We start from the raw sequence: 25,213 nt of genomic DNA on the forward strand, positions 1-25,213 counted from the left end.
ATCTGGCATCGCTCAATTTCCCCTCATTCGTCTTCTGCTAGGTATGATAATGAGTGGTTTATTTGGAGAGAAAGCAGAGTTTAAATGAGAATCTCAAATTAGAATCAGAATAAATGTATTAAAAAAATTTAAAAAACCTGATTCAGGAAGTTCAATAAACTGCTTGCTTGCTTGCTTATTTATTTATATTTTATTCATTATTTTTGCCTGTGAAAGCTCAACTTCTCACATTATCCCCAAAAGTGAATGATGAATCAAAACAAGCAAGCCTCTCTTTACTTCAAAGATAAAACCTTGAATTCCTGGATCTTGAAATTGGCTGGCAAGTAAGGATACAGGAGCCATGTTTTACTTGGATTTATTTTCCAATGTGGTGGTTCTCAGGACTCTTTCACAAACATTTTTTTACATGGGGCTTCTTTAGAATAGGAGAGAAGTCTTGCTGTAGTTTTGGTCATGCAGTTTCGTATGCTAAGAGGATTTTATAAAGAAAATGCCATCGTGAATGGTGACACAAAATATCACAACTGCGTTCATCTTACTGAGAGATATTTCAAGACTGTACTGGCAGTAAAGAAATGCAAATGAAACATTAATGCAATAGGAATGTACTGTTAAAGTGACTTCATGTTACTGTGTTTTTGGATGACACATTTATTTATTATTTATTTTGGTTTCTAACCTGAAACAATACTTTTAGAATTCTGATTTTTATCATGATTATGTATCTCCACTGATATTGCAACTAAGTGCAATCCCATGCATGTTTGCTTTCAAGTAGCTCATTCATTTTAATGAAACTTAACTCCCAAGTAAATGTGTAAAGGATTGTATCTTCAGTGTTTTTAGACCCTTGAATATATGGTAGTGTAATTACATGTCGTTTCATGCTTTATAAGGGCACAGTTTTGTTCTTAGGTTTATCATAACACCACTACTTAAAAGTTACTTGACTAAAGATTTGGCCCCCTTAATGAATAGCTACTGTGTAGATAAAACTGGATATTCTAGTAAGGAAAGCTGATGTATCTAGAATTGTAATGCTAAGACTGAAATGAATTGCACTCAGAATTTTGTTTGTTTGTTAAAAATGTACATATAGATGCTGTCATTTCAGTTTTCAGAAGAGAGTGCTGTCTTTAACTACAGAAGAACAAGGATTTCTTTGGGTTATTCTGGAGTGAAATTTGTTACCCAACAAGAGAAGTAAACCCTTTTAAAAGATAGGCAGTTATAGTAGAATTCTGAAACAAACGACTGGATTAGCTTCATTGGCTTTCCTGCTTCTTTTGCATCCCAAAGCATAAACTTAAATCGTCTCAGAAGGACAAGGTCCGCCAGTTTATGGCAGTTACCCAGGCTGGTGAAAGGACTGCTATATACTGTTTAATGCAGAATGAGTGGAAACTAGAAGTGGCAACAGACAACTACTTCCAGAACCCAGACTTGTACTACAAAGAATCCATGAAAATTTCAATAGACAGAAAGAAATTAGAACAATTGTATAACAGGTACAAAGGTAAGGTTTATTTTTTCATTATTTCATTTGGACTTGGTTTCAGCTTTTCCTAAATCTTTGGGGTTTGGGGAATCTGTAATCCTGAACATATCTACTTGGAAGCAACACCCATTGAATTCAGTGCATTTGGTTCTGGGTAAACATGCATAGTATCAGGCTGTAAACTAAATGTGAATGTAGAAGTCTGTTCTAATGATCTCTGTATATATTACTGTAATAATCACAACCTCCAAGTATAAAGCTTTCCCCCCTGCTTTATCTTTGCCATTCAATATGACATAATTCTATTTTAAAATTGAAAACACTGTAAGTGCAAATCCAGCATGCGTGCTAAGGAAGAGCAATCTAGCCGCTTAAATTTGTATGTGTGAGATGTACTAGCAGTATATTAAGTGCTATATATAGCTGTAGCTAGCAGGGTCATATGGGTAGGGCTGTGTTGCTCTCTGGCCTTCCCAGTGCCACAGGTCATTGCTGGTTACCAAGGGTGGGAGGGGTAACGTAGTGAGATAATCAGCACGTTTTGGGTGCAGCTGCAGGGTCAATCCAATGATCCCAATTCTGCCCCCTCATGGTGCAAAGCAAGTTGGAAAAACGGGAGCGCAATGCAGCCCCACCCACACTACCCTGTCAGCCACTACGGACTGTGTGGATCTTGTAGTATCTGATTCATTACACATGAACTGAAGACTTTTTATAATTAAATTGCATCACCCTGATCCAGTTTCTATTGTCAATCACTTGCTATGGGCGTAAGAATGGAGGTGCTTTTATACTCCCTGCATTGTTTTCCATAGAACATGTGTTCTAAAGTGCATTCTCATTCACATTGGAATGCCTACGTTGATGGTTATATAAGTGTATACTCCTTTGAAACCAGGTGAGGGTAGCCGATGGGTCTCAAACCCCTGGTGAGTTAGGGACTTCCGTTGCATAGGCTCTGGTGGATTGAACGGACGAGACAACATTGGGTCCACTGGTCAAGAAGGCAGATTCTGCACATGCTATAGAGCAGGGGTCGTCAAACTTTTTCAGCCCGGGGGCCAGTCCACTGTCCCTCAGAGCTTGTGGGGGGGCAGGACTAGATTTTGGGGGGAAACAATGAACGAATTCCTATGCCCCACAAATAACCCAGAGATGCATTTCAAATAAAAGCACACATTCTACTCATGTAAAAACATGCTGATTCCCGGACCGTTCACTGGCCGGATTTAGAAGGCAATTGGGCCGGATCCGGCCCCCGGGCCTTATTTTGCCTACCCATGCTAGAGGGAAGTGAGAGGCAGATGGGACTTGTGAATCTGGGAAAGTAGCCCATCTAGAAGAAAGCTGACCCTAAACCTTGGCTGCCATGCTAAATATCTTCAAGAGAAGAAAAAGCTAAGGAGCAAACCCTACACAAATCCAGAGCAGAGTCCCTAAAATGGTTAGATGGCATCTTGTACACCTCCTTCGGGCAACTCCTGCAGCCAGGCTGTTGCCAAATGTATTGCTCCACTTCCCTTTGGATCACATCAGCAAGGCTGAGAGGGGGTCCTGTCATCTGGGCAGCCCAGGACCTCCATACACAGTGCCAAGGCTTGCACCTTGAGGAAGTCACCAGTGCTGTTATAACAGTGGTTTGACTCCACCCTTGGAGTTGCACTCCACTGTCTCTTGAGAAGGGCAGATGCCAACAACTCCTTTAAAGTAGGGGTGGGGCTTATGTGCGCTCTGCTAACATGCGTGATCGCCCAGAACACAACCCCCGTGCACATTTGGGGTTGTCTGTATTTTATTATTGTACAGGCAACCCCTAATTTACATGGGTGTTGCATTCTGGGTCATCGTACACAATGGCAGAGCGCACATAAGCACGTTACACCCCCGGTTCATTATGTTTTCCGGGTCGATGCAATGCACGCAGTCGCATGTCAATTGGATGCACGCAAATTGGTCTTTGCCTGTATGTTATGTTCATCACAAATTGAGAGGTAGAACAATATGAATTTCTTAAAAAGGCTTAGTATCCAGTGAAGGAGTGAAAACATACTTAATTTTTCGCAGTTATATGTGAGACTATGTCATTGTTGAATTATTTATGTTTAAATCTGTAATTTGCTTGGATTTATATTCTGTGCTCTCTTTCACAAGTACAGTGGTGCCCCGCAAGACGAATGCCTCGCAAGACGGAAAACCCGCTAGACGAAAGGGTTTTCCGTTTTTCAATGCGCTTCGCAGGACGAATTTCTCTAAGGGGTTGCTTCGCAAGACGAAAATGTCTTGCGATTCTTGCGATTTTTTTTCGCTCCCCACCCCCTTTTTCTAAGGCACTAAGCTGCTAATAGCCTTTTAGCAGCTAATCCGCTAATCCCTTAAGCCTTTAATAGCTGCTAACAGCCGCTAATAGCGCTAATCCGCTAATAGGGTTGCTTCGCAAGACGAAAAAACCGCTAGACGAAGTGACTCGCGGAACGGATTCTTTTCGTCTTGCGAGGCACCACTGTAATACAAAGCTAAAACATGGCCCAGTGTTCAAGCTCCAGAGGAGATCATGGCTGCATTGCTCCCTCATTCCTGCTCCTGCTGCACTTCAGTGAGCTTAGCCCCATAACGCCCCTTTTTGGGGATGTATACCAGCCATAGCTCAACTGGTTGAGCTGGGATGTGCAAGGTACACCAGTGTATCTTGACTGAACCAGGGTTGGGGACTTTATGCCATCTCAACCTGACTGAACAGGAGATCTGTATCATAAGTAGCACATCTTGCCATTGGTTTGTCCCTATAAAGCTTTTTTAAAAATAAAAATAAATCAATCTGTAAGATTTTTCACCCAGCCTTGAATCCTTGCCACTTTGAGTGTAATGTTTACACTGGTCAACAACAAATTTGTTGTCTGCGCTTTTTTTCAGTTGATTTAGGACAAATCTGATGTGCTGAATCCAAAAATCACATTGGTTTTGCTCAATCAGGTCAAGTTTTTGAGCTATGGCCACATGTCTTTTTTTACGTTTTTGTTCACATGTACGCTTGTGTGGAGCATTTTAGAAGAAGTTGGTGGCGGTAAAATGCCATGTCAAATAATTGTTTTGATTGGAATTGATTATTTTAATGACAAGAAGTATTCAGGTCCGATAGTTCTGGGTGATTATGTCAAAAAGGGATCAGTTTGAAGTCATAAAACCTCAAAATCTTCCATAAATTGGTGCGGCTGGGATCAACAGAAAGAACCAGAGCAGCCTCAAGTATCCTGATCTTCAATCAGCACGTCGTCCTGTAGCTCATTTTGATGAAATTCCAGTGCATATCTTCGGAGAACTTCCTGACATTAGTGACGAAGATGCCTCCAGTGTTGAAGGACATGAAGAAGAAGAAGTGGTTCTTGAAGATGATGCTCCACATCCATTTTCCCAAAAGAAGTTGAATGATCTAGTTTGCAACCTCAGCTTGTCAAAGGACTCTGCCGAACTGTTGGCATCCAGATTGAAGGGAAAAAACCTCCTCTCTGACAGTGCTCGCATCAGCTTCTTCCGCAACAGGCATCAAGAGTACCTCCGTTTTTTCTCGGAAGAGAAGGACTTGGTGTACTGTGCAGATATTGCGCAGCTTCTGCTCAAGCTTGGAGTGCCACAGTACGAACCCAAAGATTGGAGACTGTTCATTGACAGCAGCAAGCGATCACTGAAATGTGTTCTGCTATACAACGGCAACCAGTTTACCTCTATACCCCTGGCTCACTCGAGTACACTGAAGGAGAACTATGAAGCGGTGAAGTATGTGCTGGAGAAAATTGGTTATGATCAGCATAAGTGGTTTATTTGTGTTGACCTGAAGATGGTGAACTTTTTGTTGGGACAACAGTCTGGCTTCACCAAGTACCCATGTTTTCTGTGCATGTGGGATAGTAGGCACCGTGCTCAGCATTACACGAAGAAGGACTGGCCTGTGCGGGAGGAATTGGTGCCTTGCAAAAAGAGGAATGTCATCAACGACCCTCTGGTGGACAGAGAAAATACTCTTCCCACCGCTGCACATCAAGCTCGGCTTAATCAAGCAGTTCACCAAGGCTCTGGACAAGGATGGTGACTGCTTCTCTTGCTTGTGCCAGGCTTTTCCAGGATTGACCTTGGAGAAGTTGAAAGCTTGCATTTTTGATGGTCCTCAGATCCGTCAGCTCATCAGAGATCCAGAGTTCGGAAAGTCAATGAACGACGTGGAACTGGAAGCATGGAAGGCATTTGTTCTGGTAGTGAAGAACTTTCTTGGCAACAATAAGGCCAGAAACTATGCAGAACTTGTCAACAACACGCTGACTTGCTTTCAGAAACCTGGGCTGCAACATCAAGATGCACTACCTATTTTCACATATGGACCGGTTTCCTGAGAACCTGGGTTCAATAAGTGATGAGCAGGGGGAGAGATTCCATCAGGACATGAAAGAGATAGAGACCAGGTATCAGAGTCGCTGGGATGCAGCCATGATGGCTGACTACTGTTGGACTCTGAAGAGAGACCTCCCTGCCACTGAGCATTCCAGGAGTTCCAAGAAAGGGAAGTTCAAGCCCTGAAATTTGAAAAATGGTGAAGCAACATGCAATTTACGTGTACTTACCTTTATCAATGCCCACCATTCAGTTTACAGTAAACCTGACCTGATGGAGAGAAATGGATGCCATTTCCTGATTCAGCAGTGCAAAAATACCCTAAATCAGTTGTAGAAATCTAGACAACATTCAAAAAGTAAAAAAAATGTTGCCCAGTGTTATCAGTGCTTGTGCTTTAAAGTTTAATAGTGTCTCCCAGTACTATGGATGCAATCTGATTGTTAAAGCTCCCTGTTAGCAGAGGAACAGCGCTCAATCCCTCTTCCCATGGAACTCTGCAAATTTTAGTTCTGAGAAGGGAATAGAGGTCTAACAACTCTCAGCACCTGTAACAAACTACAATTTCCAGGATTCTGGGATTTAAATGTCTGGTGTTAACACTTCTATTGTGCTATTGTAAGAGATTGAATATGGTCTTTTCTTCTAAATTGCTTGGTAGCTTACTCAGTCTTCAGTAAGCAATCATTTGCTAAACTTTATCTCAGAACGTACTGATGTTTGGGTAATATGCAAATTTACTTAAGCAATTGGTTAAAAGACAGATTGTTAACAAACCAAAATACTTTAATCAGCTGACAGCTCCAATGAAATGTGTTATAATAATATGTTGGTGTCTGAAAGACGTTATTAGTTTTACTTGTAAAAAAAAACCCCAACTATGTCACAAATGGCAGAGTTGTAGATCACATTTCCACTAAGCATATACAGAAAATTGGAGAGCTCAAGGTAGCTTATTGTCCTTTATTAGTATTATAGGGACTTTAAACAGAAGCAGACTTGAAGAGGACATTTCATTTGCACCTGTAGTTAACTGCTTCAAAAGCAGGCTCTCAGAGAGATGAGTGAAAGACTAGAGTGATCCATAGAATTTAAGTTAGAAAATCTGTTCTTGTGTGTATGATTGTCTAATAACCTCTTACAGCAATCATCTGTTTTTCAAGCCCTTAAGAGATTTATGGAGATGTGAAACACATCCAGTACAAAGGTCTATTTTAAATATCATTACAACTCTTCAGTTGGAATTTTAAAAGTAAGACTGTCTTTCTTTGAAATTTCAACATATACTGTACTATAAAATGTTGACATACTATTTATTTAAATTTTGGAACTCAATTTTAAAGAAAATCAGAGAGGATGGTCTTGTTGGTTAGTAAGGTTAAGGTGTATAGTTTAGATTGGATAGAAAAAATGTAGTGCCCTCTAGCTGTTGTATTACAACTCCCATCAGTTCCAGGCAGGCCAGGGATTATGAGAGTCCTAGTAAAACAATGTCTGGAGGACATCATGTTGTTCAGATGGAGGATACCTTGTTTAGATTCACAACCCAGTTGAATTTTGTAACTTCATATAATTCCATTCTGTCATATGAAACATTTAAGTGTAAAGAAGACAACAGGAGTGAGCTTCTTTAAAGTCTGAAATTGCTTTCATATCAGACACAGAAAACAGAAGTATGTCTGGAAGTTTCTTGGATTAAAGCTGTGTGTTTACAGCCGCATCTGTGGGTGGGTTAAGCTAGAGTACTTGGATTTAAGGTTTTTGACCACTTGGCTTCAAGTGCTTTAACTTAAAAAGTTTGTGGATTGCAGATCTAGGCAGGTGCTCTGCTCTGCCCTCATGATTGAGGGGGCCGTGACCGTGCAATGTTGCAATGTCACCACGCCCCATGGTGTGCGCGAGCCCTGGCCCCCTCAGTTTTGTGAAAAATGGAATAGCAGGATGTTTTCTGATGGTTAAAGAGCTGCAATTCTTTGAACTGTGATTCTTCATGAAAAAATATAACATTCTTTCCTCCCCTATATACAGATCCGCAAGATGAGAATAAAATTGGCATTGACGGGATTCAACAGTTTTGTGATGATTTAAGCTTGGACCCTGCTAGTATCAGTGTTTTGGTCATAGCATGGAAATTTAGGGCAGCCACGCAGTGTGAATTCAGCAAAAAAGAATTTGTAGATGGCATGACAGAACTGGGGTGAGTATGCCTTTCTTTAATAGGACTTCAAAATGGTCTTAGTAGACCAAAAGTAACTTTCTGAAATATTTCAAAGATGTGCATACTGAATAATTGTATTATTTAATCACACATGTCTTATTTATGCACATATAACCTGAGTTGTGGTCCAAAGAACCGATTTGTTATCAAGAGCTTTCTGCGTAGCATTCATTTGCCGCTCAATCTCCTATAGCTAACTGTAGACACTTTTAAAACCGAACATTGGCTTTCCTAGTTCACTGTGGGAACTGTCCTAGTAAAAACTACCCAAAGACGCTCTTAGCCATTCACATGGTTTCATTAGATGTATGTGAATTTCTAGAGTTGGAGCTTTTCCTAGTAGGGACAATTTCATTCCCCAGTCCTTCTGTCTGTTCCCTTCAGTTAAGACCATATTTATGGCTCTTTTGGATTCAGTTGAAGTGTCGTGGAACACAGAAGACCTCCAGCTAGAGGTTTGACCCATTTAAGAGTTGGTCCTTTAGTGGTGCATCAACAAAAATACTAGCACATTTGCGAAGCTAAGCAGGGTCCTGTATGGTTTCAGTTTGGATGGGGGAACCTCGGGTTGTGAATCCTGCATTGCAAGGAGTTGGACTAGATGTTCTTCAGAGTCCCTTCCAACTTTACAATTCTTTGATTCTGTATAGTTTTCCAAAATAGGGTGGAGCCTAGGAGAGGTGGACTGGAAACGTCCCAGTTCACTTTCAACCCCTTTTGAAATACATTGCTCACTAGGAGCTCTCCATGGTGCTGTGACAACTGCCTTGCTCCATTGGCTCCTCCACAGAACCAGAGCAAGACAGTTCATTTCTTCCTGTTATGTAACACATAATGTCTAAGATAACAATGCTCAGGCTCATCTTTCTAATGTCCTCGTGCCTCTTTCAAACATGTGACCAAATGTTTTTTAAAATGTCATTTGAAGTCACTAAACATATATTTGGCTTTGTTGACAAAAAAGGTCAAAAATTCTCCCATTCTTACCCATGCAATTAGTTTATCACAAGATGGACAAAATTTGATGTTTTTGTTTGGTTCAGTAAATAGATTTTATATTTTCTTCATAAGGCCTGCTTGAATTTATTTTCCTCTGTTGCCCTGGGGCAGGGAGACCTTGAATGGTTTTTGAGCTCTCACACTTCCCCACAGATGTTTTTTGAGCTCTCACACTTCCCCACAGATGTAGAATTTAGCATTTAAGACAGGAGTTAAAATAAATACAGGATCATAATGCATGAAGTAGATCATGGTACAGAAATGAATGAAGCAGAAATGAATGAAAGAATTAGGAGGAAGTCGCCAACCCCACAGTTCGAAAGCAGGCCAAAAAAGTGCAAGTACTGCTCCGGCGGGAAGGTAAACGGTGTTTCCGTGTGCTGCTCTGGTTTCGGTGTTCCGTTGCGCCAGATGCTGATCACATGACCCGGAAAAAGCTGTCTGCGGACAAACGCCTGCTCCCTCGGCCTGTAAAGTGAGATGAGCGCCGTAACCCCAGAGTCGTCTGACTGGACTTAACTGTCAGGGGTTCTTTACCTTTTACCTTTTAGAGGTGCTGGAAGACAGTATCTCCGCACATGGACAGTTAGGGAGTCTGTAGTGCCTGATGACAAAGGGGCGAAGGCTCTGGCTGCAGCCTCTCCCCAGACTTGTATATTGCTGATTGTTCCTAGTAGAGCTGTTTCAACTAGATATTCATGCTGCTAAGTTAGTCCTATTGGACCTAAAAATTCTGACTTAAGTCAAGTAGCCTGCTGGAGGATGGATGCCAATTTGACATCAGTTTTTATTAGTGCTGTAACAAACCTTTGGGCTTTGCCAAGGAAGGCTGAGCTTAACCATCACCAAAAATAGCTTAGGTGGAGAATAGCTGGTTGCTTTTTGTCTGCTGCTGTATTAAATTTCTGGGTTTTTGTGTTTTATTTTTAATCTCATGTGCTACTTTGAGTCTTCCTGCGCTGAAAATAGTAGTAAAGTACTACTGTTTGATTTCTATGTTAGGTATTATTCCTCCTGTTTGTGTTTTTAAGCTGTCAGCTTATTTTATTTATACAGTGGTGCCTCGCAAGACGAAAAGAATCCGTTCCGTGAGTCTCTTCATCTAGCGGTTTTTTCGTCTTGTGAAGCAAGCCCATTAGCGGATTAGCGCTGTTAGCGGTTTAGCGGCTGTCAGCGGCTATTAAAGGCTTAAGGGATTAGCGGATTAGCTGCTAAAAGGCTATTAGCAGCTTAGTGCCTTAGAAAAAGGGGGTGGGGAGCGGGAAAAAAACCCCAGGAATCGCAAGACATTTTCGTCTTGCGAAGCAAGCCCATAGAGAAATTTGTCCTGCGAAGCACCTCCAAAACGGAAAACCCTTTCGTCTAGCGGGTTTTCCATCTGGCGAGGCATTCGTCTTGCGGGGCACCACTGTATTTTTATACATTGTTGAATGGATATTTTGGTATTTATTTATAAACATTATGATTCTACCTGATAGGGTTTTTTAAAAAATTGTTTTTCTTATCACTCATTTGATACATCGGAGACTACTCAGGGCACAATTTTGTTCAAAAGTGGCATACAAGGTGATGATGATGATGAAATGTGTGGTAAAAATAATATATAAAGTTAACCAAGTATTTGTCTCAGAATGCTAATGTGGACCTGGAGACAACTAGCAGGCTCAAGAGAATATTTAAACATTCCTCTGTCTGCCATTTTTTTCCTGTACAAATGTTTCAATCCAATATTCATGTTACCATGGTAAATGCTGATTGGTGTTCATGTAGTTCTGTCCTGCTTTTAAATGGTTTTAATAACATTTTATTGATTTTTAGCTGTTTTAAATGCGTATTTTGTGGCCTAGAGGCAGGGTGAAAATGAAAATAAATAAAGCAGTTGTGCAGGGTTTTTTTTGCATCCCAGACACAGCACTTTAATAAAGAATTGTGGAATAATTCATAGTCACTAGTTCTGTTAAAATCTTAAATTATCATGCCAGTTAGTCTTATGCTGATCCTTGCCTTGTATATAAAAACTTTGTAATAAAGATGATTACACTCTTTTAATAAAGAATGTATTTTATCTTGAACAGTGGGAGCATATTTGTCATGTTTTTGTTGGTGTATTTAAACTGTAGGGTTTTTTGTTATAAAAAGAATAATATTTTCACCAGGTGTGATACTACGGACAAGCTAAAAACTCTTTTGCCAAGGCTGGAACAAGAATTAAAGGATCCAATGAAGTTTAAAGATTTTTATCAGTTTACCTTTAACTTTGCTAAGAACCCTGGACAAAAAGGTTTAGGTGAGTTATGTTGTGCGTTTTTTTTAAGTTGAAGATAAAAATCAATTAATGTTCTTTCTGTAATCAGTTCCCTTCCCCAAGTTTTCATCTTCAGCTGGAAAGTTCAGATGTACAGTTGTGGCTTCAATTTAAGTAGCATTATCTTTAGATTACAGTGGTACCTCTGGTTACGTACTTAATTCGTTCCAGAGGTCCGTTCTTAACCTGAAGCACCACTTTAGCTAATGGGGCCTCCCGCTGCTGCCACACCACCGGAGCACGATTTCTGTTTTCATCCTGAAGCAAAGTTCTTAACCCGAGGTATTATTTCTGGCTTAGCAGAGTCTGTAACTTGAAGCGTATGTAACCCGAGGTACCACTGTACAGTTTCGTTGCAACTACTCTCTGCGACCAATTTCAGGGAAAGGTTGCCTGAGAATCTTTTGGGGACACTTCCAGGTTCAGTGCAATGCATGTCTGTGCTGTCACGCACATATCAGACACACCTAATGCCAGCAATAGTAGTAGTAGTTAACTGCTATCTAAGAAACCTTTAAGTAAGGAAGTAAGCCTGCAAAAATAATGTTTGTTCTAATTAACACAAATGGAAGATGTCTACATTAAGACACTTTTGAACAATAAGACTAATGTGTTCATGACCACATTAGTTTATTGAAAAATGACATTATATGCCAAGAATCATCTTAGAACTGCAGTTGTTCATATGCTCCATTAGAGTAGCATATGAGGGAAATTTTTCAGAGATACAGGAATGTTTTAAAGGACGTTCGTACACAGTCATACCCCAAATTGATTGTAGCTATTGAACAATTCTCCAGAAAGTGTTATTCTGTTGTTATCGCTAATACAGATGCAGTGGTCCCTCTGGTTACTAATGGGATCTGTTCCGGAGGTGCGCGGTGTGATTTGGCGCTTGTGCGCATGCACGAAGCACGATTTAGCACTACAGCGAATGCTCGAGTGGTGAAACCCGAAAGTAACCCTTTCCGGTACTTCCGGGTCGCCACGAGAGCAACCTGAAAAAACGTAACATGAGGTATGACTGTACCTCATCTACACTTAGGAGGCTGGACTTGCTAACGTTGGCAACCTTTTTTCAAATTTTGCTAGGTGTGTGCTTCCATATGCAAATTGTTTTGGGAGGGGGAACACACATCGGTGTGAGCAAATTTATTTACTAGGTGTGCTCCTGAATGTGGATTATACTATTATTAATTAATTAAATAAATTTATATACCTCCCTATACCTGCAGGTCTACAGGGGAATGCAGAATCTTCAACAACTATTTTATGTTTAATGTTGTCAGAACAATAGTGTAGCACATTTGAATAAGAAGTTAAATGTGGGTTGCAATAGTCTTTTCTAAATATGACTTATATGCTTTACTATGACTTATATACTTTACTTTTCTGTATTTCACCATTATCATGAGTACACATAAATGAAGATAGTCTGGTTCTAAGTTTTGTTTTAATGTGTCTTTAAATTTATCTACCACACCAAAAGAATGCTAGTTTTATCTTTGCAGCTCAGACACAGTAGCTGTGAAGATCGTATACTGGAGGGCAAACACGATAATGTGTACTATCTTGAGAAGGAAATATTTGTGTTCATGCTCTGGGAACCAAAACTGTAGTTTTGTTGTTGCTAACCCAGCCTTTCTTGTAACTGGAAATGGTCAAAGCTAGAATTAGTAATATAAACCTCAGAAGAAGCAATATTAGAAGCAAATATAGTACAGAATTTAATTTGGTTCTCATGTTGTCTTAATGGGTGCTGGTATGGAGGGGAAAACAGGTTTAAATGGAGGGAGCCTAACTTACTCCATAAATGAGATTTGGAAGCAGCCAAACTCCTGGCTATCTATGACCACACTGATCATTTGCACCAAAATGTCATTGACCTCTAATAAACCTAGTGGTAACAAAGCCCAAGATAAAGCTACAATCCTGTTTCTGTTTCTTAGTTCAATGGGAAATTTTTCTGAGTAAACATACATAAGATTGGTTTATAAGAATTATAAATGAAGAATTGTTGCCTTTGCATCTTACATAAACTGAAACAACATTGATGTTCAAACAAGGTTATTCTCCTGGCCACGCACGTTATTTTGGTATAATCACTCGGAGTCACAGGTTAAATCACATTTGGAAATTAGTACTGGATAATTATGTGTTTTGCTAAAAGTTAATAACTTGAAATCTTTCAACATTTCCCCCCCTCAATGAGTTGCATTGCCTTGTTCTTATGCCAGAGGTATTTTATTCTTTCAAAACTTAAAGTGGTAAACAATGAATACCAAAAAAAAAGTGTTTTTAAAAGCAAGTCTTCCATGTTTAGGACTAGCGCCACACACATACAAACACCAAGGCTTTACTGTAGAATCACCAAAGGATCTCTCCAAACCTATATTGGTAATTTTTTTTTTTATCTTGGTTAAAAAATTACTCATTCTATATTGGCTTAGAGTGCAACATCTTTCATATGATTATATATTGTATGTTATGCTTATGTATTTCAGATCTAGAAATGGCAATCGCATATTGGAATTTAGTTTTATCAGGGAGATTTAAATTTCTAGATCTTTGGAATAAATTTTTATTGGTAAGTACAATATCGGAAGTCCATAGAGGCATCTGAAGTCTTTACCTTTGCATATTAAGCATTTACAGCGCAACAAACTCAGAGCTCGGTCCTACTCTCCCCGATGGCGAAGGGGGTTCAGGATGGTGTGTTAGTGTCCTGGCAGAAAAGAATGCTGCTGGCAGGGGTTCTGTCGCAGTGAATATGTCAGCTTTCTCCAAGCAGGTGATAAGCTCCTTCTGGAGGCTGGCAGCAGAAAACCCTGATATGCGTGAGAGAGGCATTAGTAGCTTTGGATGCACTTGATCCAAAGCCCCCTGGATCCCCTAAGGGGCCTGGTCCTTGGGCACATCAGATCTGGCAAAGCAAAAAAGGGAAGATAAACATGCCCTCCCTTCCACCATCTCGGGCCTAAGCAGCAGGGCTTTTAGGTGCTGCAGTGGATCTGCTGCTCCCAAGCCAGGTTTGGGATTGGGATCTGCTGACCTTATGACTTTTTGCTCAGGTGCTGGGCCCAGCTGAGATTTTACAAAATTTGTGAGAAAATCTAAAAATAGTTTATACCAGCTTATTTTTCTTGTGTAGGAGCATCATAAAAGATCAATCCCCAAAGATACTTGGAATCTTCTTTTAGACTTTGGAAATATGATTGCAGATGATATGTCAAACTACGACGAAGAAGGTAACTGATGTAGATATTCAAAATTAAATGGAGTGGTGCTGAAGTAATACTGTTCATAAACATTCACCCTGTGTGTCCACTAGGCGAAGTGTGTGTGTGTGTGCTGCAAAATAATTTTGACCCTAAAATGTAGCTGAAGCATTTTGTAATTTGCACTTGGCTATTCAACTTGGCTTCCCTCTGGAGGATTTCATATGAATAAAATCTGAGTTGTGAACACGTGTGCAAAGATAAAGGCATTGCTTTTTAAACATTCAAAGGTTTTGACTCAAAGCTGTTTCACTTTTTTTTATTTTTAGGAGCATGGCCAGTTCTAATAGACGATTTTGTGGAATACGCGCGACCGGTAGTCACAGGAGGAAAACGTAAAGCTTCCTAACCATAGACTCTTCTCAGTGGACTTAATAAGTTTGCAGTCTGAACTGCATCAGGTAATGAAGACATTTTGGCCAATAACTGTGCGCACTGTCACTGGTTTCGATAGTCGTGGTGGGATGCCACTGACGAAACAGGAATCACTACTTCTGCTTCAAGAAAATGATGGCTGACTCATGGACACTGCAAGAAGAAATTCAGAAGATAGCCCAGGCTGTTTGTAGGATATTGGCTTCAATTATTGTACTGGTTGTATCATATAGGATGTAGATTTTGCATGATTTTATACTTTGGAGAAGTTTAACTAGAGGCCATTTTAGTAAAAGTTTTGACAGCACAGCATGCCATTCAGTTCATGAACACCAGCAGTTACATAATTACAACTGTATTATATTGTACTTATATTAAAAAGCAGTATTTGTGGTATATAAATTAAATCCCTAAATAAAGTATGTGGTATGTGGTATTTTTATATGAAGTTAAAACAGATGAAAGAATGCAGTGAAATGTTTATTGACACATCTCTTCAGCATGGTGCCAAGATTCTAAATTTATGGAAAGGCCAAGCTGAACCATTTTTTAAAAAGCTTGATTTCCTCATTCCACGCTGACCTTATGGGAATTTGTTTGTACTTGATCAATAACGTGGCAACCAAGTATCTGTATTGTGGCTGTTAATATTTCGAATGTAGAGGAAACATTCAAGAATCATTTGATATTTCATGATTGCCTATTGAATTTTCTAAGTATATTATGTATACGATCTGGCTCAAGACCATTTTAAGTTCCTCTGATATTAGTGGCAGCAAGGCATACACATGCTTAATTCTCCCACTGAAATCAAAGTCACTTAAAAAGTGCTTAAGTTCATTTGATTATGTCGTTATATATGCAGCAGTCTGATACTGAGTGATTTCCAAATCATGGCCAAGAACTCAAGGTGTATTGATTGTCAACTCATAGATTAAGGACGGAGAAATGCATTGCACCTTGACCTAAAGTGGGTTCCACAAATGGTACCAGCATCATTTTATATTTTTTAAACAATATAGATGCAAAGGAAGACAGGACTGTTGTGCCTCCTATGTAGAAGGAGTGATTTCAGCAGACGTATCTTTCTCAGCCTGCATGATTTCCCTTCTTGAATTTCCTCTTCTGTATGACAGTCGAAGTTGCAGGAGCCCATCTCTTCATTGTAACTTGTTATCCTAGAAAGAATCAGAGGAAGGTGAACGTTTGCAATAAATAAAGTAAATAAATTAAATTGGGTCCCATGTTGCATCTAATAAGGTTGAAAGCATGTAAAGTGGTGGATTTCACAAGCCTTCCTTTTGAGTTACAAAAGAGCCAATAGAGGGTAATGTCAAGCTATGTGACCAATTTCACTTTTAGACTAGGTTAACATCATCAGCTGTGTTCTACTAAGGTGAACCTTCAGTAAGAAAAATAGAAACTACAAACAACAGTAATCAACTGAATCTTTCATTTCACCACTAGATGCCAGTATAACAGCTTTTAGATATCTCTTACTTTTCTAACCAGGTGGTTAGGCTAGGAACTGTGAAAAAGCCAGGTACAGTATTCTCAAAAGGTCATCCAACTACCTTAATGCATTTGCCCAGAAATGTATCTGGACATTAAATGTCTTCAGGTGGGGTCTACAGCAGGCCTTCCTAATCTGTGGCTCTCTAGATGTTCCTGGACTAGAATTCTCATCATCCTTGAGTCTTGGCCGTGCTGCCTGAGGCTGATAGCTGTTAAGAGTCCATATGGAGTGCCACAGATTAGCTATCTGTGATCTACAGCAAAAAAAGACCCTAACAGGTTGCACTAGCTTTGAAACTGTCCTTGCAAGATCAGTGGGATAGAAATGCTTTGTCTTTAAATGTTAAACCCTTGCTTTTTTCTAATAACCAGTTACATTTGTCTACCGCTTCTTAATCTAAGTGTTAAACAGTTAAAATGTGATATTGGATACAGACATGTATTGCAGGTTAAACATGAAAATCTTAGCAGCATGTTGATCGTTTGTATTAGAATTTAACTTGCAGCTTAATGTATTTGAGCATGCAGATGGTTATCACAACCCTTACGTTTTCCTGTTCTTATATTTTGAGGATATATGTCCTTAATACAGTTTAGTATGATGGGCAATATTTGCAAAATTTAACATATCCCTGATACATTGAGAATTCTGGAACTTCATGGGGATCCCAGAGTTGATCGAGGGACAAGATTTTAATTAATGGTGGCCAAATTCCTAAATATACGCTGCATAATTTTCTGCAACATCTAGTGTTTGATTAACCTTAAAACTGCAATGAAGAGAATGATGATTGATAGCACTGTCTCCATTCATCAGAGCCAACAAAATACTTGTTATTGTGCACCAAAAATGATAATTAACAAGTCATAAAATGGGGGATGGATTTATACATTAAAGGCAATAAGCACAAAACACAATATAACAATATTATTTTCAAATCACAGCAAACTTTTGAATTGAGTTATAATTTCCAGTACATGTAACAGGAACATAAGCTGGAATGAAAAAGGCTTGCTCAAGAACAAACAATGACTCCGAACCCAGGTGTTCAAAGCAAATCCAGCTGATTTATCAGTAGTGTCAGTTGGACTCTCTAGTATGTGCATGACAGTTGTGCAACTGAGTAACAGCAATCTTGATGGCAAAAGAGATATTACTACCTGATGAAATAAGTTCATTTAATTAGTAATACCAAAATTTGGTTTGAGTGCTAAATTCTCTGCAGAAAATGTATGAATGAAGATTACTGTAATCTCTGAAAATATGTTTTGGGACAATCTTACACAAATGTAACCCATGCTTTGTTAAAACTGCCAGGTTTTTTCTTCTAACCCTATGCACTTCAGGGAATTAAAACAGGAAGTGTTCAGTTGCCATAACTAATTCATATTTTTAAATATGGATCTTGCAAAATACCGATGGATCATCATCTTGTTTGGCTTGTAAAGCTGTTTTTGTATTACTATATTAGGAAATAATTTTATATTCTCAGAGGTGGAATGAAGAGAATATTAAAAGATGGCCTTTCCTTTTAGCAATGAGTAGCACCTTTTTGTTAGCTTGTGAGTTGCCTTACAGAACTACCCCTTTCCTTCACAGGCCTGTGAAATTTCGTGTCACATTTTATTTAAATCAAGTTGTTCAAAGTTTACACTTCTGTATTTTCCCACAGTGGATAAAATGTAAAAGTATTTTCCTACCTACATGCTCAAGTGTGAATCCTGCCAGAGATTTTTTTTTAATGAGAGAGAACCTTGAATTATGCTGGAAATAGAAACCAAAGCTAAGCATCCTTTGGGGAACGCCTAGTTGCCCCAGAATAACCTAACTATGTGTATACATAATGTAATTCTCATGCAGGAGCACTAGGAAGGAAACACTGTTCAACTACTTCTGTATGGCCCAGTGTTGTTTCACTGCAATAAAATATTTATGAGTGTGCTGCAGGGCAGCAAACAAACTTAAAGCCAGCTCAGTTCATTGATGAATTGGCTTCCCATTTTCTACTTTTTATTGCTAGCTTCCTTCTCACCTTTATGGTCTTCTTCCTCTGCTGTCTTTAATCACTGTTCTTGTTTTGTGTTTTTCTCAGTCCCCCCCCCAAAAGTAACTGAATACAGTACTACAAAAGTCAAAGAAAAATATGCTCATTTGCACAGCTGTAAAAATAAACCTCCTGATTACAGCATGTGTTTTTCTAGGTGTAGAGTTACTTGAACTGGATAGCCAAAATATTTCTTGGCTTGCTTTGTCCAGGATTGTTAGGAGGGTTTTTGATTTTTGCTACTTGCATGGACTAGTGCATTGCACACTTTGGGAGCTTGCAGCTTAAAAATAAGTCAGAAAATTCTTGGACTAACAATTTCTATCCCTTCATTGGATGTCGGACAAGTGGTGGCATCTGCAAAGCCAGAAAAGGAAAGGCTTGCCTTATACAGACAGCTCTGTGCAATGACACAATGGCTCCGATATAAAGTGTTGCTTGACCTGAGCTTGGAAGGCAAAGGAACAAAGAAACAACAAGTGACAGTTTTTGAGAACCGAAGAGGCATTGAAGTCCCCTTATGATGGATAAATTTAAGGCTGCTCTGTTGCTGGCAGGGGTAGGAGACGCTCTGGGCTATCGAAATTTCACACGGGAAAATAATGCATTAGGTGCAAAGATTCAAGGGGAACTGAAAGAAATTGGAGGACTCGAGAACCTGGTCCTGTCATCTGACAAATGGCCAATCAGCGATAATACTCTTATGCACATGGCTACAGCTGAGGCTCTCGTCACAGGTAGGAAAAACTTCAGGTTGTATGCAAGCTGGGAGGGGAAGGCTAAAACTGGAGAACAGCTGTAATTATTGTGTTCTGTTACCTAAGCAGCGAGTTTGTGCAGAAATTCATGCTACCTTCAGTTATCAATGCATTTGATGTCCTGGTTTTGCCATATAGCTAGCATGGTTGCTGAGAATGTAAATGATACAAGGAGTCTTCCCTTCAATTACCACCTCAGGTGAGCTTGCTAGGTGGCCAACTATTTCTTATCTTTCTATTTCAATATGGAGAAGAGAATACTGGTCTACCTTATTACTGAGAATAATTGAGTCTCAATGTTCTCACACTCTATCTATCTATCTATCTATCTATCTATCTATATGAATGAGAATGAATATGATTTCCATTCACAGTAAGAAGGTTACATAGTCTCTTCGTTGGTTGTATAAAATTTATTAGAACACTATTTTTCTTTCACTGGATGCATTGACATAAACTTGCCTTGAATGAGACATGGATGGGGAAAAGAAAACCTTAAGCCATTTTCCTTTATCAGAGTTGCCTGTTCCTGACTGGTATATAGACAGCTGCCCATCATAGTAAGTATCAACTCCCTTTGCATAAAAAGCATCCAATATTGTCAAGTTATTGAATGCAACGGTATCTTACAACCCAATTTATGTGTTGTTTTTATGATACTTTCAAGACAACTGCTGAACAAAACATCTGTATCTTCACTGAAGACAAATGCTCTCCAAATGTGTTGCACTTCTCAGTGTGTTTTCTAGAATCAGGAAAGTCAATGAAATTTCTCTGACATTCCACTCTTATCTGACTGCTGCTGAGATGCTCTAAATTTAGCCACCAGAGGCCTTGTGAAGAGAATCTGGGATATTTCGTGTCTAGCTACTGGTTAGCCAATGATGTGAGCAGGAGCTAATACCCTAAAGATAATGGCAAGATGTCAACCTATCATGGAAAAGGATGACTAACATACTTCTGAATATAGTCAGTGATTAAATGCATGTCACATGTTTCCTGCTTCTTGACCTCTGTATGAGCATAAATGTTATCTGCAAGGCTTATCAAGCTGCTTTGCAACCATTTTTAGCTGTACAAAAGCAAACTACATACGTATCCCTCTGCCTATAGCGTATACAGCAGGGTAGCTGCTGTTTCTAAATCTCGTTTTTGAACTTCTGTCTGAATTCCACCAATTGCAATTGCAAGCACCAGTTGTTTTAATACATGTGTGCTGCATGATCTTCCTGTTTTAGACATAGGAACATGATAAAATCAGTTTCTAGCCATTTAAGACAATACATGCTTTCCTATTTTGAAAAGCAAAATGCACCTTAACTTGCTCATCATGGGTTGAGATAGTACAAGCCCCCTTTTACGCATGTTCGATATGTGCATGATTGTCTGGAAGTGACCCAAAAACATCACGAAAAGGGGTGGGGGTGGGGGCAGAACAGGGTTTTTGCAGGCTTTTCCAATGGTGTTTCAAATATACACAATTTCATGTAACCCTCCCCTCCGTAAATGGGGGTTGCCTGTATCACCATTTGTGTCTACTGGACTGAGAATTGAATGAAAGATAATTTGAAATCTAATAATGGCATTTGGTTTTGTCTTAAGTGTAAGGCACCTATCTAAACCCTATCTTCCTTTGTCCTTTGGTAATCTCTAAATTGATTTACCATAACTTATCTTTTAGGGTTGTTGAAACCAGAACATAAAAATCTCAGGCTGGACTATAGAGTGGCTGTTTCTGCAGCTTCGCAGTCCTAATGTTTTCTAGAGCAGGAAACATCACTTTTCAGTTGCCTCCCTCCTTAAAGCAGCTATACAATATTATTTCCCTCCATATCCTTACCATTTTCCAAATGTGAAAAATCAATAGTGTCTAGATCATAAAGTTGAATATATAGCTGCCATTGATCAAAACAATTGTGCTATCTCTTGGCCAGGATAGTATTATGGCTTTGTGGTGGGGGTAAGGTAAAAAAGTAAGATGTATGCAGAGACCTTCCTAACCCCTGGATCCCACAAGTGTTATAATATAAGCCAAGCTAGCTTCCTGGTGAGGTGATTGCCTGGGTGATGGGCCATTAAACGTAACAAAGGAAAGAGGTGTATGTGAAATGGGAAATGGATGGTTAGTTAGAAGGAAAAGCAGAGTTGAGATGTGACCTAGAAGGAAAACAGCAAGCTGGGGAGAGTGTCAGATCAATGTTTGATTTCTGTTTGAATTCAAGGCTGCAGCTATGGGATGGGAGAAACAAAACCCTCTAGGGTTGCTAATGCTGCAAACCCATCCATTGTAGGCTCCTGTTGTATGTACGTATAAATAAACCATATAAAGGAACCACAGTCTGCACTGTGCCTCATTCCAAAAGGAAACAAATCCTGGGTTAGCTCCTGGAGCCCCTGGAACCTCGCGTCACTGAGAAATTGTGGTGGCATGCAACAATATGTAGACATGTGATCATCTGCTTCTCCTACATCAAGGCATATGGACCACTGGCATTCATGGCAGAGTGGCCCAGGACCTATGATGCTATCAGAGCCATTGGCCAGGTGGTGTGCATCAGGTATTCATACTGCAGGATTCAGTGTGACCTAATCAACAGCTGCAGTGGGCAGAAGGGCTGTAGTGAGATGGGCTGCCTTGAAATTACAAATCTAACAAGTTGCAGGAGGCCAAACAGGTCTGCATATTCCCCCATCATGGCCAATACAATTCTGTCTGAATCTCCAAGTGCCCTTTTGCAGCTGCTCATGCAAGCTCAAAAACTGGTGGCTGCCTCCTTATATTGGCAGTAGGTACACACACAAGGTTGAAGCTTATAGCCATGCTCTGGGAACCTCCTGGAAGCTACCTCCAGCATTTCTGTATTCAGGTACATATATCGAGTTAACAGAAAAACAGAACTGGAAACTGTTAAGTCTGTGTACCCCTTCTTATTTTGGCTGTATTTATACTACTGTTTACTATGCACTTGGGATGCAGGTGGTGCTGTGGGTTAAACCACAGAGCCTAGGGCTTGCCGATCAGAAGGTCAGTGGTTCGTATCCCAGCGATGACGTGAGTTCCCGTTGCTCGGTCCCTGTTCCTGCCAACCTAGCAGTTTGAAAGCACGAAGTGCAAGTAGATAAATAGGTACAGCTCCGGCGGGAAGGTAAACGGTATTTCCGTGCGCTGCTCTGGTTCGCCAGAAGCGACTTAGTCATGCTGGCCACATGACCTGGAAGCTGTATGCCGGCTCCCTTGGCCAATAAAGCGAGATGAGCGCCACAACCCCAGAGTTTTCCGTGACTGGACCTAATGGTCAGGGGTCCCTTCATCTTTACTATGCACTCAGTGCATTTCCAGTGCTGGGCTTTTAACCTGTGGTCACATGATGTTATCCAAAATGTGCCCTATATTAAAAGTGAAAATCTGGACACAAAAGCATTTTGTTTTGTTTTTGAAAAGACATTTCAAATGACTGCCGAAAATTCTGCCCAGACACCATTTTTGATGGAAAAATCCTGGCTATGTCTGGGAAATTTTAGAGCACAGTAAAGTTGTTTCTCCCCCCCTTCCCAGCCAGAATGTTTCACAGCGCTTTCCCCCCGAGCTATTCCCATCAGCCTGGCTCCATTGGATTTATTTCTGTTTGTGTACACATCCAGGAGTGTTGACCAGGTTGAGGATGTTTTTACCCTGTGCAAAGATGTTCACATCTTGACTAGAGATGAATTAGGAATGGTTTAAGGTAAAGTAAAGGGACCCCTGACCATTAGGTCCTGTCGTGACCGACTCTGGGGTTGCGGCGCTCATCTTGCTTTATTGGCCGAGGGAGCTGGCGTACAGCTTCCGGATCATGTGGCCAGCATGACTAAGCCGCTTCTGGTGAACCAGAGCAGCGCACGGAAACGCTGTTTACCTTCCCGCTGGAGCGGTACCTATTTATCTACTTGCACTTTTGACGTGCTTTCGAACTGCTAGGTGGCCAGGAGCAGGGACCGAGAAATGGGAGCTCACCCCGTCGCGGGGATTCGAACCGCTGATCTTCTGATCGGCAAGTCCTAGGCTCTGTGGTTTAACCCACAGCGCCACTTGTGTCCCTAGGAATGGTTTAATACACTTGTAATCTGCTGATCTTTCCATCCTCACTGTTCTTTGCTGCCTCTTAATATTCACATAGGATAGTACCAAGCAATAATATGGCTCACGTGAATAAAGTAGGGAAATTAAAGAAAGTTTTCTTTATGGAAGACGCAATGGAACCTAAAATCAGGACTATAAATAGAGGAGCGTCCTAACTTAGCTAACACTTCACCGCAGGGTGAGGAATGTTAATGCCAGGGCCAAATACTTAGGGCATATCCCAACTAACCTTTCCTTGTTATAACAATGAACCACTGCAGGGTTGTTGTATCTCACCCCAACCTGCAATGTGGGAATAAAGCCAATGGGAAAACAATGCATTCTGGCTGTAAACTACTCTCTCAGCTTCATTCAAAACTGTGATAGCGGTCCAACATTGCAAGTTTGTTATAAGTGACTTAGAGCCTGACCTGAAGTATTCAGAGTGCAATACTCTGCCGTGCTGACATAAATCAATCTCTCCCAGCCAGAGTTCCTTTCAACCTGCAATACGGGACAATGGGCTAGATTTGCTATGGAATTTGCATGGGGGGGGTAGAGTTCTTTCTCAACATTACTACTTTTGGGTAGGGTTGGGAGAGGGATGGGTGATGCCCAGTGCTAGCTAAATAATTTTTATTTATTTATTCATTGTTTTCTATATGTATCTCTCAGTTCTGTTTGTTGGAACGTTAAAAAATGGCTTTGCAGGGCGCTTCCAGACTGGTGCTATTTTGGAGTGGGTTTTAAGCACATATGGACTAATTCAGGTTGTAGCTTTATAGCTGATGGAGAGGTCTCGTGCAACAAGCCCACTTCTTTAATAAGAAAAGTGATGGGGAATTGCACTGGAACACACAGGACAGCACTTGTTTGGTGAAAGGTCATTTAACATCCCTAGAAACACATCAGAATGAAAGCTCATTAAATAACCAATGTCGTCGTTATCTAATCTCCCTGAATATATACCAGGATGAATATATAAAACTGCATCCCTGTTTCAGCCACTCCATTTTCTACAATTTTTTTTTTTGATACAGAGATCCCAAAAGTGCCCCTGTTCATATACAGAGTTTTTTCCACCATGTTTATGGTGTAAGAACCAGTTTATGGAGTAAGAACCCCAAAGAGTTACAGTTGTCCCCTCATTGCCTTGCAATAAAAGCTACAGTGGTAATCTATTCTGGAAGTCAGTTCCAAAACCAAAGCATTTCAAAACCAAGGCGTGCTTTCCCATAGAAAGTAATGCAAAATGGATTAATCCGTTCCAGACTTTCAAAAACAACCCCTAAAACAGCAATTTAACATGAATTTTACTATCTAACAAGACCATTGATCCATAAAATGAAAGCAATAAACAATGTACTGCAGTCACACAATCAATCAGTAGCTGAACTGGGTTCTACACAGTCACAAAAACAAAACAAAAAAGAGCTGCAAAAACAAAACCGCAAAATAAATAGCAAAAACAGACAGACCTCAGCATAATGCTCAAAATGGAAGTGTGGCACTCAAAATGGAAGCATAACACTCGAAACAGAACACGTTCGGCTTCCGAAAGAAAGTTCGCAAACCGGAACACTTAGTTCCGGGTTTGCAGTGTTTGGGTTCCAAGTTGTTTGAGTACCAAGGCGTTTGAGAACCAAGGTACCACTGTATATTATTTCAACTGTTTTAAAGGTTAATTTTCCTCTGATTGTAATTTTTGCTGTTCTGCTTTTGTTAAATTTTACGGCATTG

The 25,213-nt window shown here is 40.1% G+C and overlaps 2 protein-coding genes and 1 long non-coding RNA gene across 20 annotated transcripts in view; 2 read left to right on the forward strand and 1 right to left on the reverse strand.

Moving 5' to 3' along the window:
- Positions 1 to 18,538, forward strand: part of DCUN1D2 (defective in cullin neddylation 1 domain containing 2) — a 20,921-nt gene extending 2,383 nt beyond the window's left edge. For 4 of the 9 annotated variants that reach the window (XM_083438111.1, XM_083438104.1, XM_083438112.1 and 1 more), the window contains exons 2-7: positions 1,303 to 1,519; positions 7,910 to 8,078; positions 11,255 to 11,385; positions 13,908 to 13,990; positions 14,555 to 14,651; positions 14,951 to 18,538. In XM_083438111.1, coding sequence (XP_083294237.1) covers positions 1,345 to 1,519; positions 7,910 to 8,078; positions 11,255 to 11,385; positions 13,908 to 13,990; positions 14,555 to 14,651; positions 14,951 to 15,030 — 735 coding nt within the window. In that variant the 5' untranslated portion in view covers positions 1,303 to 1,344 and the 3' untranslated portion in view covers positions 15,031 to 18,538. Of the gene's footprint in view, positions 1 to 1,102; positions 1,520 to 7,909; positions 8,079 to 11,254; positions 11,386 to 13,907; positions 13,991 to 14,554; positions 14,652 to 14,950 lie in introns of all 9 variants that reach the window. The other 5 variants (XM_083438110.1, XM_083438106.1, XM_083438107.1 and 2 more) reach the window with 2 other exon arrangements.
- Positions 16,023 to 25,213, reverse strand: part of LOC310676388 — a 13,796-nt gene continuing 4,605 nt past the window's right edge. The window contains exons 2-4 of one of the 2 annotated variants that reach the window (XR_014510525.1): positions 23,905 to 23,977; positions 23,724 to 23,776; positions 16,023 to 16,234 (exon numbers count right to left, since the gene is read on the reverse strand). This is a non-coding gene — a long non-coding RNA (uncharacterized lncRNA). The remainder of the gene's footprint in view (positions 16,235 to 23,723; positions 23,777 to 23,904; positions 23,978 to 25,213) is intronic. The other variant, XR_014510524.1, reaches the window with a different exon arrangement.
- ADPRHL1 (ADP-ribosylhydrolase like 1) overlaps positions 18,818 to 25,213 on the forward strand; it is a 37,468-nt gene continuing 31,072 nt past the window's right edge. For 2 of the 9 annotated variants that reach the window (XM_083437576.1, XM_083437578.1), the window contains exon 1: positions 18,818 to 19,353. In XM_083437576.1, the coding sequence (XP_083293702.1) occupies positions 19,137 to 19,353 (217 nt within the window). In that variant the 5' untranslated portion in view covers positions 18,818 to 19,136. The remainder of the gene's footprint in view (positions 19,354 to 25,213) is intronic. The other 7 variants (XR_014510430.1, XM_083437577.1, XR_014510431.1 and 4 more) reach the window with 4 other exon arrangements.

The sequence above is a fragment of the Podarcis tiliguerta genome (genome assembly GCF_965153285.1).
Source record: "Podarcis tiliguerta genome assembly, chromosome: 4".
In the NCBI taxonomy this organism is placed as follows: domain Eukaryota; kingdom Metazoa; phylum Chordata; class Lepidosauria; order Squamata; family Lacertidae; genus Podarcis; species Podarcis tiliguerta.